General features: G+C 41.5%; 1 protein-coding gene across 9 annotated transcripts; it reads right to left on the bottom strand.

Moving 5' to 3' along the window:
* Positions 1-407: 407 nt before the first annotated feature.
* Positions 408-16,181, bottom strand: ppfibp1b (PPFIA binding protein 1b). Of its 9 annotated transcripts, XM_088377958.1 has the most exons (28): positions 16,008-16,180; positions 11,098-11,181; positions 10,780-10,985; positions 10,053-10,142; positions 9,872-9,985; positions 9,640-9,771; positions 9,298-9,390; positions 8,754-8,846; positions 7,550-7,667; positions 7,355-7,387; positions 6,270-6,331; positions 6,084-6,168; positions 5,778-5,899; positions 5,459-5,556; positions 5,232-5,292; positions 4,954-5,125; positions 4,627-4,659; positions 3,936-4,077; positions 3,695-3,826; positions 3,422-3,572; positions 3,214-3,325; positions 3,051-3,139; positions 2,827-2,949; positions 2,634-2,759; positions 2,373-2,561; positions 1,486-1,650; positions 1,336-1,401; positions 408-1,262 (listed from the first exon to the last, which is right to left on the bottom strand). In XM_088377958.1, the coding sequence occupies exons 2-28, from the start codon at positions 11,159-11,161 to the stop codon at positions 1,179-1,181; spliced, it is 2,955 nt and encodes a 984-aa protein (XP_088234084.1). In that variant the 5' UTR covers positions 11,162-11,181; positions 16,008-16,180; the 3' UTR covers positions 408-1,178. The 9 variants fall into 9 exon arrangements, with proteins under 9 accessions (XP_088234084.1, XP_088234081.1, XP_088234086.1 ...); XM_088377955.1 differs by having other exon boundaries at positions 1,336-1,650; positions 16,008-16,181; XM_088377960.1 differs by lacking the exon at positions 4,627-4,659.
* Positions 16,182-16,787: the final 606 nt, after the last annotated feature.

Raw genomic sequence — 16,787 nt, 5'->3', positions numbered from 1 at the left:
TATGCTGGCCACTAGAGGGGGTTGTCCCTCATTAGCAAAAACAACAAATTGAGTAGAAATATTTTAACAGTTGAATTACCCATGTTACTGTTTTACTTGAGTTAAAAGCCACACTAGACTTTGAATCTCGGTTCGGGCTTTTTTGAGTGGCATTCCCATGTTCTCCTGTGCTTGCATAGGTTTTGTGCAGGCATTCCAGTTTAATGTAGAGTCCAGTTAATTGAAAACTTTACATTGTACATAGATGTGAGTGTGACTGATGTATTGTCTATACAGATTCGTGCCTTGCAATTGGCTGACAATCCGGCTAGTTTCACCTACAGTTCACCCACAACCCGGCGGACAAACACTTCAATACGTCTAAAAAAAAAAAAAAGAAATCTCAAACCCCACAGAGGCACAACCGCTGTGATTTAAATTACTTTATTGATCTTTGAATTAAAAATAGCATGAAATTATTCATGTTCTCTGTCAGGTCAGTGGATGCATTATATGGCTACTACTGAATATGACAGCTACTTTAAGCAGAAAAGGTAATGAAACAATTTCGATAAGCCAACAATGGAACTAAGAACAAAAGTGGTGGAGAAAAAAAAAAGAAATGTAACAATTCTTTATAGTAATGTGTTAGCCCAAAAGGTTGTACTGTTTCATGTATTGATGCAAATGCATGCAGTATATTATTGTTGAAATGTTCAGTGTAATATAAAATATACGACAACTTACTTTTAACTAGAAAGGTACTTTTTTTGTAGAAAAGATAGCAGCTGTCATTTAGAAATATAACTTTATCTCCCCTTGTCAATGACGTTGGGTTGTCACCCACTCAACACTAAGTAGGTCATTTAAAAGAAATGATATCTTAAAATGGCATAATCTCTTCTCAACTTTGAGTTTGATAACAACCCCCCATAAACATGCCAGCACATAACTTAGTAGAAAATATTTCCAGAAACCAGCTGGCAGGCAGTGGCGTTGTCCTCAATGTTCTCCCCCTTCTTTTGGCAGTAAAGGAGACACAACGAAGCGACTATCATGAGCTTGATGAAGAAGGATATGGCTCATCATTGAATGGAACACTAACAAAAAAACTGCTGAGCTAAGAGAGCATGCGGGTGGAAATTCTCTGTTGTTTTTTTTCATTCACATCAAGACCAGGTCACATGGTGCCATCAATCTCATGCAGTGGAGTCGTCATCCGTCACGCTGTGATTTGGGGAGTTGGACATCTCCTTGAAGAACTCGTCTTCTTTCAACATGCTCTGTAAATGGAGAAGATCATATTAATTCAGAGTTTGATTCGAGTCCACTGTCAACATTCTTGAGCGTTTGTACCGTTAGGTTCTGGATTCCCTCTGAGAAAGCGCCAATTTGTCTGACAGTTCCCTCTGAGTCGTCCATCTGTTTTACGGAGAGCACAAGTGTCACATAAACATGTAGTAACTGAGCAGGTTTGTTTGAAAGATAGAAGTGGTCCAAGCTCACATGGTCCAGTCTATCGAGGTCGTCTTCATAGATCTGGAGCTCAAAGCCTTTTTGGAAGCTTCGACCCTTTGGCATCTCCACGTCCATGGGACACACGTACTCCTCGTTTTCCTCCTGCCTTTTCTTCCTCAGACTGCCGAAGTTCCCAAACGACAGTTTCTTCGGCTGGTGTGGTAATTAAAACGAGGGATAGTTATAACGGCGTCCTTCAAAGAGTTTGACAAACTAACCGAGATTGTTAATTCCTCAGTGAATACATTCCTAATCTGGCACTGATGCAGATGTGCCAAGGACAAAATTACCATGCTGCCCAATACTGTATTATGCGTTTTAGAAATGTTAGTTCTTTCTTTTTTTTGGAATGCCAAATAGTTAATCATGAGAAGGGTCACAAAGTGTGGTAAATGCCCTTAAAGGGCTAATCTCCCTGAGTCACAAGTGTTTGAACACGTAACAAGAATATTGGTGTTTTGCCTGGGTTCATAAAAGGTTGCAAACCGTTGCAAAAGTTTCCAAACCGTTTTTCTTGTCTTCTGTCTTTTCTTGTTCAAAATTCTTTTGCGACAAGAAAAACAGTTGTCGACTATTAATACTGTCAGCAAAGGTCTTTGCGACCGTTTGCAACCTTAAACCCTGAAAAAAAAAAAAAAAACATTCATGCTGTGCGCAAATCCTCGCTAACAGGGCAAGATAGAATGCCTAAACAAATTTTGCTCATTTTAAACAAGACTGTGTTCCATTCTGTTCCTCATTATGTTTGTCTTAACAAGTTACCATTAAACACAGATTTGCCCAACGAGCACATAACAAGCCTCAAAAAGCACCAGTTGCCAACCAATGGAGAAAATAACCATCAGAAAAAATGCTTACTATAAAAGTGATGTTACCTTGACCTTGGTGGTGGCAGTCAGCAGAGTGTAATCTGGGTTTTCCAGACATTCCTGCTTGAGCTGCTGAGCCTCTGAACCAATGAGCAGGTTGAAATGTGTAGCCAAGTGGCGACGCAGCAGCGTCTTGTTAGGGGGGATGTTCAACAGCAGCGCCATGGTCTCCACGTTAAACCTTGGCTCCAGCACCTTTAAGGAAAACAAAGGCTCTCCAATTCAAGTGATGCGTGCACACTAAATCAATTCAGCACAGTGACTCACCATCAAGCCTCCGTGCACGCCGCTGCCTCTCAGGTTGGGAGCGTATTCGGCCAGATCGGCGGAGCGCAACCACTCCATGACCCTGTGGTTAGTCCACTGGGAAATCTCTGCTGGGGAAATATTATTCTGCGGACCCAAGGAAGAAATCAGAATGAAAATGTTGAAGAGTGAACGTGAAGCAGCATTCAGACACCTCATCAGACGGTCTGCGGCGCAAGCAGTTGGGCTCATAGTTGTTGAGTCGTAGTACTTGGATGGCTCTTTTGATACTGAGGTGGTGCAGGACGCTTCCCACTTTCATAGAAAGCAGATCATCCTGAAGGAAAAACACACTAATGATTAACAACAATAAATGATTCCCAAAATACTCGACCAGCTAGAAGACTAATAAAGGTGCCAACTATCAAAAACACTCACCACAGTCATGTAGTGCAGCATGCGGCCATCTACCCGTCCCTCATCAAACTGGGTCTTATACTGTGGCAGCCCAATGTCATCCAGCCACCCTGAGGAGACGAGCAGAACGAGTCAGTGAAATTGGGATTTTCCAAGCATAGCCCAGAGAACAGCTGCGACTTACTGGTCACCCAGTTGTAGTCCAGCTTTCCCTTGTTGTCCTCTTCCTCCGAGCCCAAAGCCTGCAGAGCCAGCTGCAGCTTCTTCCGGTGTAGTGGGTGTTTGATGCCCAGCTCCTGGCGTGGCAAGAGTGATTCGACATGTTTTAACCATTTGTTGTGACTTTTAATAGGTTGAAAGGCAACCTCTGTTCTAATTTCTCTCTCTCTTACCCTTTCCAGGTCGTGTTGGGACGCATGAAGTAACGTCTGTCCAGAAGAGACCCACACACGTGCCATGTTCACGTAAAGACCAAGACCTTGCTCTTGCAGCCACTCACACACTTGGTCCTTGGACCAGCGTGCAAAGGGAGCGTCCACGTCACTAAGAAAGTCCCAAAGCAGCTTGTTAGACTCAAACTGAATAAGGCAACAACATTTATTTTGCCAAGAGGCTTCATAATAAGAAAGCTCGATTGCGAAGGTGATTACGAATCAAACGCTTACTTGTTGACTCGCTGGAAATCACGAGACCAACCCAGTCTGGGTCCAGCTGTGGCTCGGACTCCCCCCCTCTTAAAATCTCCAACTGGCGGGTTGTCATCCAGGGTGAACGTTGTGGACTGGCTTCTCTTAAGCCTTAAAATAAGAGATGATTTGCCTTTTGAACATAAGCCAGTCTGAATCTTGAACATGACAGCATTTAAAGTTCAACGTCGTGTCATAATAATAATAATAATCCACTCACCTGCCAAATAGTTTCTTAATTCCCTTGGACTTCTTCTTTCCCTCTGGGGTGGTGGAGAGCGTGTGAGTGCTGTCACTGTTTGGCGACCTCTGCGGCATTCCAGCCAAATCTAGGTGATCGGTGCCTTGGTGTTCAGTGTCAGCTGTGCAGACAAAATGGACACAAAACATTACTGGCATGATGAGAATCCGATTGCAGGTCTTTGCGGAGCCAGAAAGCAGCCGGACGGACAGGTGACGACTCCTAGAGAGACGTGGCGTTCAAAAGCAGAATTGTTTACATGCAGAATGGTGCATGCAGACTAAAACATTCAACAAAAAAAAAAAACAATTCATGTTCTTTTTTTTCTTCCACTAAATGAGGCGGAGCTAAGAGGTTTGGTTGCAAATGGAGAAACGTGGCAGGTTCTTTCGGATGCGTGATCCTTTCGGTTGGATACACATTTGTGTTTGGGGGTGGCTGTGGAGCGAAAGAAAAGAAATGCATGCAGGCACGCAGGCATATCAGCATACACAACACCACTGTTATATCTCAGACAGCCAAAGTGTGACTAATGACGAGAGTTTTGCCGTTAGGACACTGCAGCTGCTAAAATGTGAGCTGAGCGATGAGTTGAGAAAAGACGGCGTTATACAACAACAAAAGTAGTTTCTTCAGTCCTTCCTGTAATGACCGGTGGGCTATACTGTACCTAGCATAGGCGCGCTTGCACTGCGGTTGCGGTCTTCATGTGTCACATACAAAACATCAGAGGTACCCAACAGAAAGAAAAAAAAAACAAGACAGACACAATTCATGATTGAAAACCCAAAAGATTGAAGAGGAATTAACTCTTAAATAGGAATTCACATACAAAGGTCACGCAACACCACACAAGCAGACTTGCACAATCAAATGAGAACCACAGTTTGCAGCAAATGATGGCCTTGTGGGGTTTATCCCATGGGTGTGTCTCTGTGATCTAAAAAAGCTCCATGGCGGAAGAGAAAACTACATTTTCAGTCCCCGTAGCGCGTACCAAGATTCTGGGAGACTCCGGTCTTCTTGCCACCGCGCAACTTGAAGAAGCCCTTCCCAAAAGATGAGCGGGCCTTTTTGGACCCGAAGCTGTCGTCCTCCGTGGTGATGAGCGAGGCTGCGGTAGAACTCGGTGGTGGCTTCTCACTCGTTTGAATGTCTTCGCGTGTGTTCTGGATTGGAACACACATTATTTGGAATGTCACAATGTAGTTTGTCGGGACCATAGTAAACAAAGGACCCTCGACCAATTATTCTTTTCAGCAAAGTAAATCTTACCTTCTCATTTTTGCTTCTTTCATCAAGTTGATGGCTGACAGACTGACTTGTATCTTGGCTGCTGTAATGATGAGATCAGAATTGCAGGGTTTGAGTTGAGCTTTGCGAGTTTGTCTGCAAATGTGGGTGTCGACAGACGCACGCAATACATGGGGAAAATGAAATGTAGAAAAATCCCTCTTGGTTGCCGGCATAACTCAAAGCCTACAAGAAATATCTAGATGTACCTATCTACATCTGTAGCTGCAGACTCTGTGGCTTGGTCAGGATCGGAAGTGCTGGATGAGGGTGAACCATCTTCACTCAGTCCATTGAGGATCTCCAGCTGCACAGAAGATGAAGACAAGATAAACACAAGACACACACAGAACCCAAAGTAGTGTACACTGGTTAGACCAACTTCCTTTCAAGGACTGTTCCCGCATTAAGTACACGCAGAGAACTGACATAAGAAATGATTCGGTTAATTGGATGTCAACATGTCAGCTGAAGGTGCGAGGTGTGTGTGTGACAGTGTTTTAAATTTGGCACATGGTGCTGACAAACCTCATCTGCGTTCTTTTGCTCATCACCATCTGTAAGCTGGTTTGTGTCTCCGGACAAATGGCTTGACGACAAGCATGAAGCATCAGCGTGAGACACCACGTTCACGTTACCGTTAGGATTCTCTGTAAATCAATGAAAACAAATACGACGAGAAGACCAAATGAGATTACGCAATAATATGCTCGTTTGCTAACAATAACCCCATCACACACTATTGTCTCCAAACATAAGACAATAATCAATATAAAGCACTGTCAGTATTTTTCAGACATTATTAGAAGTAATCAATTAAAAGACTTATCCAACCTTTTTTTCCTTGCACTGACATCACCATGTCTTGAACTTTCTTGTACCTCTGCAAGGACTGCTTTAGTTCCTCAATCTTAAGGTCCTGCAAACAAGAGTCTTTGTTCGACTAACGCGAGGAGTAAAGGGCGAAACCGTGACAAATATTCTCGGAAGGCAAATGAAAGCGATTGGTGGCAACTCTACCTTCTGTTCATTGGCTTCCATCAACGATTCAACTGCTTTCTTCATTCGTTGTACTTCGAAGTCTAGTGAGTAACAAGAGTTATTAGATGTGTGAAAGTTAGCTGGGCAAGCAGAAATAACATAAAGTTTGCAATTATACAACCTCAAATCTACCCAAAAAAACATTTTGTGGATATTTTTTAGGTTTATTTTTGTACACATATCAGGAGGTCATTGCTGAGAGTGCTGGCTGTTTCCAGAATACTGAGCTCTGTGGAAAGTTGAGGGGAAGGGGAATTTGCACAAGCAACATGATGGCATCGCAAGTATCTTACCTGGGTTATGGAGAAAAGGAACTGTAGATGCAGTCCTCTTTATTTTTATATATATATTTTTAACCTGTTTGCTCAACTCTGTAAATGCAATATTTTTGGAAGTACCTTCAAATCTGTATTCTATTGGAAAATATTAAGTTATTATGCTCAAGTGATTCAAATAAAGAAATTAAAACAAATGTCGATCAGCAGATGAATTCCAATTATTGTTTTCTGCATGCGATTAAATGGGCGAGCGTCAGTGGCAGACGAGTTACAGTGTTGAATGAACACATGAAAGATGAGTGAAGAAAAGGAACAAATATGGACACGTTCAAACAATGTCGCACACCGCTGAGCACGACAGCAACGGTGGTTAGCGGGCCACACATTGGTCACTGGTGTGAGCAAGAAATGTTTACAGGAGTTCCAGAGGAGTGGGAGGGGGGGGGGGGTGTCAGGGTTACTGGGGTTGAGGCAGAGGGATGAGTGAACAGCCTGAAAGGTTACAAACACATTTCATTCCTCATTCTTGTCAAAAACACAAAGCAAACCGGCCTTGTCGCTTCTGCAGCTTAGATGTTAAAAACAGTGGATAATGTTGGTTTGCTTCGGTTTAAATCCTTCGAAACAACACAGTTTGTCGGCGTTTGCGATGTTCTCAGGGCACATATTAGCGCTCTGATGGGCAAACACAGTAATGGACAAGCAGAGTTCACATGGCTCATGCTCGTTCATGCAAACAGGAGTTGAGATGGGTGCAATAATGAACAGAAGCATAAACCCTCTTACGTTTCTCTTTCAGCCTCTTTCTAAGAGTTTCATCTGGATGAGAGAATAAAAAGGAACAACATGGGGAAAACAAAACACAATCTGCAGTCAGTCGTGACTTCTATCAAAGAGGGACCCCATTGCCTCGGCGATTCAATGACCTGACATAAGTTAACGTCATGCGCGCTCACATTCAGACTCAATCATGTGTCCCACCTCTCTCTGCAGGATCTGCACTGTTTGAGGCCATGGTTTTGAAGCCGGCCTCATCCTGTAGTTTGCCCTTCTCTCCGTCTTTGCCCTCCAACTGCCTTCTCAGCATGACAAGCTCCTCCTGTCAAACGCAGGAGACATGTGATGACATATTCTTCTCAAAGACACCCTGCCTAACCTCACACCAAAGCACAACACAAAAAGATTCACAGATGCTGAGGTGGCCAACGGGCAAGCAGACCACACCTAGGGTGTGTCTCTCATCAATCTTATTTGCAAACCTCTTTCCTCCTTGATGCTTTGGCCACGTTCCGCTGCATATTTTTATTCCAACATATTAATGGGACTCTCAAGTGTTTAAAGAAGGAATCAACCCCAACAAATTTTCTTGTAAAATTATGTTCTGAGCAGCCAAACTAGTCAAAATACTTCAGGTTCAAGTTTTTTTTTTTTTTTTTAAATATGAAAATAAATGGGCAAAATCCACCAGTTTTTTGGGTTTTTTTTCATCTCAGGGGGCGGCCATTTTGCCACCCGCTGTCAACTGAAAATGACATCACAATTGCGAGTTCTAAGGTCACATCCAATCACAGCTCGCCAGTTTTCCACAAATGTAATCCTTTTCAGAATGTCGTGTTTAGACGAGTGGGGGCACATATTACCTATTACTGTAAAGAAAATTTATGGCTGACTTCCTCTTTAAACGTGCATCGAGGATCAAGGAGGTTCCACCGAGGCAAGACATCTCATAAGTTATCACATTTCTCCCTTCTGGGAGGATTTCCTCAACTTCTTGATTTATTGTCTGGGTGGGAGGATGACTTTATGACTTCAGAGAAGTTTGCAAAGAAGAATAAGAGAGACACCCCTGCTCTGGAAGTAATGTGTGTGGGGTGGTTGCAGTAAGCACTGAGTGGACTCAGCTAAAAGAGGATAAAAATACAGCACACATTATAAACAAATATTAGGAGTAGGAAGCAAGCATGTAAAAAAAAATTAATGCGAGGAAGGTTTAGCTTTCTTTAATTGGTGTCTGTAGTCTTCATTTCTAATGGTACTTTTTGGTTAAAACAAAGCTTAAAAAAGGTATGCAAGGCAACTGAATCTCTTTGGCATCATTAAAAAAAAACAGAGGTGGAGCTGAAGGAAGGGAGAGGCCAAACCAATAATCATACAGCAGACAACAGTGATCTTGTAAATGGCCGACCTTCAGAGCCTGCAGTTTGTGCTCCTTCCTCTGTTTCTCATACTGCATCTGGCCCATTTTGATTTTCTGGCTAGAAAGCTTGGCCATTAAAGACTAGCAGTAGGGAGGAAGAACCGACACAATGAGAGAAAATGTGCAAGAATGTTAAAGTAAAAGTGACACACTTTCCAGACAGTGGTATTGGGACACACATCTTGAGGTGTAGCAGACCATCAGGTGTTTAAGATAAACCCCTGAAAATGATTTCTTCTTCTGACTTTGTAAGAATAATACGGGGAAGACCTAGCATGACTTGGCATACCGAGTAAATCACGTTTGAAGAACTTCTGAGCCCATTGTAGCAGCAAAAGCCAACTCCACAAGTTTAGCGACTTTCAGTCCCAGTACCTTTGTCCATATCAGGGATGTGCATTACAAAGCAATACATTGATTTTGGATCATTAAATGTTGTTAGAATTTCATTGATACACCAACTTTTGCTGGAATAATGATTTGCCATCTGAATTAATATGAGGAAATATGTTTAAATGCCCAAACAGCTCACCTTTGTTGTTTTCAGTTTCTTTTCATACTGTTGCTTTTCGTTCTCCATTTCCGTCAACCTGTACCGCAGTTCATTAATCTCCAGAATTAAATCCTGAAAGAGAAAACTTCAATAAAGTGATTCTTTCAAGGACTGCGAATAACTATGTTAATCAGAGACAGAAATGCAGACACACATTTTTCAGCTAGATGTTCATTTCAAATGGAATTAAGCTCCAACAAACTCAAATTGCAGTTTAATGTAACGATGTAAAAAATGTAAATAATGTAAATGTAAATAATGTAAAAAAGAGTGACTAGGAAAATACGTGACACAAAGACTGTGTAGCATTTGCCTGCATACCTCACTGTCCCGAAATCGTTCATCAAAGTCCAGTCTCTCTTTCTGGATGGAATTCAGTTTCAACTTTAGATTGGACAATTCAGTTACCAGCTCCAGCTTTTGGGTCTCAAGTGCTGTTCGGCACATAAGTTCCTGTCATGAAAAAAATGTCAGTATTGGCAAAAATGGTAGATGACAATGGTAGAGGAAAACAACCACGATCAATACTTGTGACTGCCTAAAACTGACTGACCTGTTGTAGCATTTCCTCAGTCGCGTTGAGCTTCTCTCTGTGTTCATCCAAGCACAAGTCGAGGTCCCGAATCTTTTCTCCCTGAGCGTCCACCTGGTCCGTTAGCACGCTGACCTGTGTGCAAGACGACATCAGTCTCCTCCGAAAATCGTTTTGTGTGTCTTTGTGCCCCTGGCCTTACCTGAAGCACCAGGGACTCCTTATCACTCTCGATTCGAGTAAGCCTTTCCTGATAGTGGTCCCCCGCTCCCACAGAGAGGTGCCCGTTGGACTACGATGACAGGACACAGCATGGATAAGTCAAAGTTCACCGTAGAGGGATATGAATTGGGAATGTTCTAACAATATGAAATGTTTTGTTCCTCCATGGCAGAAGGGAAGGCTCATGGTTAGACTGCCAACACAGGATGAATTACATCATGACACAAAATCTGTGGCGTCTCGCTGGCAGTGGGCCATCCCAAACCCAATTTTGGTCCCACAGAATCAGCATTTTTTCTTCTGACAAAAGACAACAGTTCACGCATTCCAAAGGAAATCCACAAACAAGGCAGTCATGTTTCCACTTAGCAAACAATTTTGTTGTCGCCTCTACCAATTGATGCCTGCTTTTCTGGATTAAGCAACGTTAGCAGCAATAAAATGCAAACATGCAGAATCAAGCCAGAGAAAGCAAATAAAGAAACCCAAACAAGCATCCATATTGCCATCAAATTCCAACACAATACCACATGTTGCCTGTTTGTCTTTAGCAAGGGGTACAATAACACAAACACATCATTAAAATGCCTCTAAAATGAACGTATGGTATCATGCAGCACATAAGCCATGACATGAAATAATCTTTTTATGGGGCGAAGAATAAGCTACTGTGATGAACATTCTATGCATGGATTGGAGGCACTCACCATACGACCTTGGAGCCACTCGACAAGACTTTCAGCTGTGGAGTCGGGGATCTGGCAGCGAAGACTGGTCCGTCCATCATTATCCAGCAACTCCAGAATGCCCCTGAGGTCTTCCAAAAGGTGAAGAGCTCGTAAATTGCCCATGAAAGGAGAGCTGGGTGACTGACAGTCATACAACCCATTGGAGTAGTCAAGAGCCTTGGACCCTAGAGCAAAAGAAGAAATAACAGAAATGTAGAGGTATGGGAGTGATAATAAATAAACAAAATAGTAATAAAGCAGACCTCGTTGGCCTTCTGATTATGTACAGACACAAACCTGCTATAATGCCATCCATCTGCTCAAGAGCAGCTGCCAACATGTCGCTGGCATCCGCCATCATCTTCAGACGCTACAGAAAAACTAGAAAGAGACAATAATGATTGTGAATGGAAAAACTAGAAGGAATGTGTTTATGGATATTTGAAATTTGAACTATTAAGTGAATTGACTCTTTTGCTAGGTAGGAGAAAATACAACAGCGTGTTTTTTCAGTCAAGTATGGAAGAGGTTCAAGTTCACTGGACTAAACGATGACAGCACTACCAAATGACGACAAAATACAAATTCAGAAAACTTGAGTCCTGAATAAACTTTGACTATGACAAAGGATTCAATATTGATTGTAACAAGATAAAATGCTTGGGCATAAAATTAACTTTGATAAGAAAAAAAATCTGATCAATGAAGCCCTTGTGAATATCAGTGAGACAATTTGCCAAGACTTTTGGCTCAATGACTTTCCGCTTACATGACAGTCTAGTACTTTGTTTGCGAGTGAAGTCAAGATGCATTTCGGGGTTCCCAGTATTGGAAAATAGGCAAGATGTGGATTCTTTTCTCCTGGTTAATCAAAAGATATTATGATCATGCAAGGACAAGTACTAGTACGACGTATTTCTAACCTTAAAGGAAAAGTTGCAGTCATTTAATCCTCAAAATGCCTCTGACACACACAAACTTTCTTTTTTTAAACGGCTGCCTCACATCCTGGGAGTGGCCAACATTGGACACATTTTTAAACTTGATGCAAACCACCCACAGCACTGTTATTTTAGCATTCCTGTGGGCAAATTTTCCACTTCGTGTAAACTCAGCAGCCACTGAAACATACAAAATATGAGCGTTGAGAGAACAGACAAGCCCGCAAAGTCACTACTATGCTTAAGTGATTGTGATTTTCAGTATCTAGGGAGTCTTGTTTTATCGACACAACATTTAACGTTACACAGAACACATCCGTTTTATTCTGCTTTTTTATTTATGAAAGGAAAAAGTATCTAAATGACAACCCGACTTGGCTCATTTGTTTTCTGGGTTTGGTCAAGTGACATTCGCAATCTGAGCCCTTAGGCACTGTGATGTCACTTTTGGTTGATCGAAAGTGGCGATACAAAGTAGATATAAATGTTAGTCTGGTTACTGTCCCTTTAAGAGTTCAAGCCTCTACTGCAAGACATAGAACGTAATATATGGCACCACTGTGCGCGACTTCAGAAGCACCACTAACGGAGTCATTTCTCAGTTTTCCCAGAGTGGTTTCTCAGAACCAGTCGGTTCCCAATTTGAGTTTTGAATCTGGACTGAATCAGAATGAATTTATATTTGTGCATTTTATGCCCTGGCAAATTGGAATAATGTCCTGTTTTTCCACAAAAGGATGGAAATTAAACTTGTTTAAAAAAAAAAAAAAAATGGTTTAATCCACAAAATAATCCAAAGATTAAGCGGTTATTAAAACAAGAAGAGAAGAACTTTTGAACACACCATAGGTGTATATGTGATATGTTTTAAGCATCATGAAAACATAACAAGGCAAGAAAAAGCATATTTACATCTGCCTTCTAGCAAAAATTCTTCTAATACAAGACCAGACATGCTGCTCAGATAAGTGTGATCCATGCATGTGTCACCACTAAATTAGTGTTAAGACCGTGCATGTAGTCATCATGAGCAGTGCAGGAACCTAGGCTCAAACAAAGCATGATTACAGAGAAGCCCAATATGTCTTTAGATCTCGGAACAGTTTCATCCTCAAAAAAAGCTGGAACACAACTAATTTGCCAAATTGTCAATGTGTCTTGAGAAAATACAATCTGAAGCCTTAGCACAATGTAGTGAGTGGCAATCTCGAGTAAGGTTTATTATTTTAAATATTTGTGATTTTTTTTCGAGTAAGGTTTATTATTTTAAATATTTGTGATTTTTTTTTTTTTTTTAACCAAGTAGCCTTGAGGAGGAGGATATGTTGTGTAACTGTCTAAATGTAAATATCCCATCTGTGCAACACATCCATCAAAAGAGACATCGCTCAAAGCGTCAGTCCCCAAAACAAAGTCTTACTGTCTGACCCTCGCAGAGTAGCACCCATAGCAGGCACAAAGATAGCGATTGTTGCTGCTGGGCTAGCAGGGTGTTTTGACTAAAGAAAAGAGAGAGGGGGAAAAAATGCAGCGGTACATTACACAAGATATGTGGAAAAAAAACAAAAAAAATACCTGCCCTCAAACACTGAACCAGAGCGCTTCCAAACCCCGAGTCTTGCCCTAAGGTGAAAAAATCCATCCAATTAAGGAAGACAAGCAGAGAATAAAAAACTGGTGAGAGAGTAGACCACAACAATGACTGTTTCAATCCATCAGCGCAAGTCCCTCCAGGCGGTGAGAAGAGACACACTCAAAACAGCTCAAGTATTCCAGCAATCCAAGGAACAACAATCTTTTATTCCTCAGCCCCTGACTGACCTTGTCTACACTGCCTCTGTATTAAGGAGAAACGATGATTTTAGGGAGTCTAGTCTAAAAGAAAGCCATTCAACTCGCTTTCACAGCTAGTGATGAGACACTGAAAATAAAGTTTTGGGCAGAGTTTGTAGTAAATCATTTTTAAATTGTGGTCAAAGAGCTAAATCCACTTGAGGTTGAAAAAGTGCACCAATAAGAACTCAGATTATTGAACTTGTGACATACTTAAAGGACAGGCTAGGCTATTTTTAAGTGACCTGTTCAGTAGGTGCAGTTGTCCAATAATCTCTAAGCTGTTAGTTTGATCCCCACCACCTTGACTTTGAGCAAGATATAGCAGTGCCCTTATTTACTCTTGATGGACACTATACAATGTGAAGGGAAAGGTTAACATAGTGCATAACAGGGATTCTGAATGCATCAACGTAGTGTTCATAAACACTACATCATATGATTTTATTCCATTCCTTCATCAAACAACAATGCTCTCTTGCAAAAAAAAAAAAAAAAAAAAGAAGCGAGATGCAAACTGTGTACTTGCAGTCTACTTGTGGCAGCCGCTAAACAGCAGTCGCCTGCTCTAGGAATAACCTGCAGCTATTTACAACTTAAGCAAGCAGATTGCATCATCACTCATTTTACACAGCAAATCAACAAATGACGTGTGAGTGAGAGATGGATGTAGCGATGAATTATTTATATATATATATATAAAAGAACAGAATAAGGCACCCATCTTCTGCAAGTCTACTGGCAAAAAGGAAATGGATCATGGTGTGATTCGGAATACCATGTGATTAAAAATGTCTCCCGTCTGTACGTTTGCCAAACATCTTAGCAACCGGGTGTTTACTTTGGAGAGTAGGCCGCATTCCTTACATTTTAACTAACTGTACTCCTCTTGACTTATTTCGGTATTTATTTGACTTTGTGTTTAAATCTTGGCACCAGGCGTCCCACATCGGTGGCTGTGATGCATATGTTGAGACGCAAAATAAAAAAATAATGTTTTATTTTAAAGAGCCAGTGCAGAGAATGTTTTGATTTCCCAGTGTATGGCGCACTGAAATGTCTCGCTGCCATCTTTCTCCTAAGGATATCTCATCACCCGATCACAAATTTGCTGGGTCGATGACTACAGCATGTCTAACAAATATAATGCACTTACATCATCACTTGAAGGAAGTGGTTTGTGATAAAAGTTTGCTTGCATCTCTGCTGACAATATAGTAATAAGTGTGGTCTCTCTGAGACACCCATAATACACACGCTCATCGTGTTAATTCACCACTGAACAGCAAAACAAATTCTACACACTGTCCCTTTAATGTTAGAGGAGCAACATACATTTTCAAATGTAAAATTACGTTTAAAAAATGTCAAAACTAATATACCAAGAGGCTGAAATGAAATACTCGTTATTTATTTCCCAAAGTCACAGAGCCACTGCAGAAAGATAGAAGATGTGGCTCTGGAGCCGTAGGTTTTCAACATCTGCTCTTAAGGCTGAGCCTACCAGCTCATAAATTAATCCTGAAATTTCACCCTAAAGCCAAATATCTCCAACCTGTACGCGAGTAGTGAGGATAAGCGGCATAGAAAATGGATAAATAGCTACGCCCAACCTCGGAAATTATTACACATTTCCTCACAAATCTGAAAAATAAATAACTTATTCGAGAAAAGTCCTGAATAAATGTTTCCCCATGGTCATGACCTCCACTCATGATGTGCTGTAGATCTAAAGGAGCTAGAATTAGAATCACAGTGGTTTGTTGACATTGTCATTGGAGCAGCTCATTCTCAGACGATTGATAGTGTCCAGGGCAATACCGATTGTTATCGCAGGAATTATCCTGGAATGAGCCGATGATCAAATGTCACTGTTTGACAAAAGCCATTTTTTGAGGGCAAACTCTTTGCTTGTGGAATAGGTAAACACTCAAGGAAATCTCTCCAGACTGCCTCTCTTCTTTCTCAAACAGATGACCTGATATGTGCTAAAGACAGAGGCAGTCATTACCAAGACCGCGGTGGCACCATTTAAAACCACACTACAAAGAAATACATACTAACAGACGTCGTTCGTGATCTATATTACATGTAAAATTGCTTTCAATTTAAAAAAGTTAGGTTATACAATACACGGGGAGTTCATGGGAAATTGTGACCAAAAAAAAGAAATGTATGAAATGTAAATTGCATTCAATGAACTCTTTCTTTTGGGTTGGGACGCAATCGTACAGCGATGGCACCGTTACAATCTCGGCTTTGTGGAAAAATAGGAATTCTAGTGGTGCAACTATGTGGAAACGTGGACAAGAAGCTACGCAGTGCGAGCCACGACAGCGAATTATTCCAACTAAAGCGCAGATTTCTTTCTCTCTTTTTAACAAAAGTTTAGTGGGTACCTGAAATCATCGCCAAGGGGACAAAGTCACTCACCAAGACACAGGGCGAAATATTTCACCGTTGACGCAGGTCTAAAAGCTTTACTAAAACCTCAAAGTGTCGAGTGGCTTGTTCGTAAACTTCTCCGTGTCCACCAGTGCAGCCGTGGGTCCACATCGCTACGCCATGATGGTCCCGTCACAAGACTGCTGGAAAAGCGGTGACGTCACAGCCGGAGTCCTGAGCGCAGATTGAGGAGTGGTTTAAATTGGGGGCGTGGCCGTCTGAATTCCTGAAACATTCACGTACAGTCCCAAAAGGAGGAAATACTGGGCAGAGAAATAAGAAACTGGAAATCTGAGATGATCATTTGTTTGATAATGTTTATTTTGTTCAACAAAAACAAAAAATAAACTATCATACAATTTGATTCGTACAGCTCAGCCATCAACGGTATTTTTTTATGTGCTTTTCAGAGCATATAGTATTTACTTATATATTTAGTTTGGTGCAACTCTAGTCAGGTACCTGAAATACACATTTTAAGAAATATATTGCAGAATGAAACCTGAACAAAGTTGCGTTACAGTTTTTGCTTGAGTACATTCTTCTATCTGTGTAGGCTTCTATGCTCACTGTCAGACTTTGATTACAACTGTACCTCATAGCTCCCACTCTGCGCTTGTATACTTGGTGCAAAATCAAATCCATGTTTGGACAGTGCATCCCATCCATCCATCCATCCATCCATCCATCCATCCATCCATCCATCCATCCATCCATCCATCCATCCATCCATCCATCCATCCATCCATCCATCCATCCATCCATCCA

Source organism: Syngnathus floridae, chromosome 6 (genome assembly GCF_059516105.1).
Source record: "Syngnathus floridae isolate MCC-2025c chromosome 6, RoL_Sflo_1.0, whole genome shotgun sequence".
In the NCBI taxonomy this organism is placed as follows: domain Eukaryota; kingdom Metazoa; phylum Chordata; class Actinopteri; order Syngnathiformes; family Syngnathidae; genus Syngnathus; species Syngnathus floridae.
The sequence above is the reverse complement of the archived record's forward strand: the minus strand, read 5'-3'. Positions and strand labels throughout refer to the sequence as shown.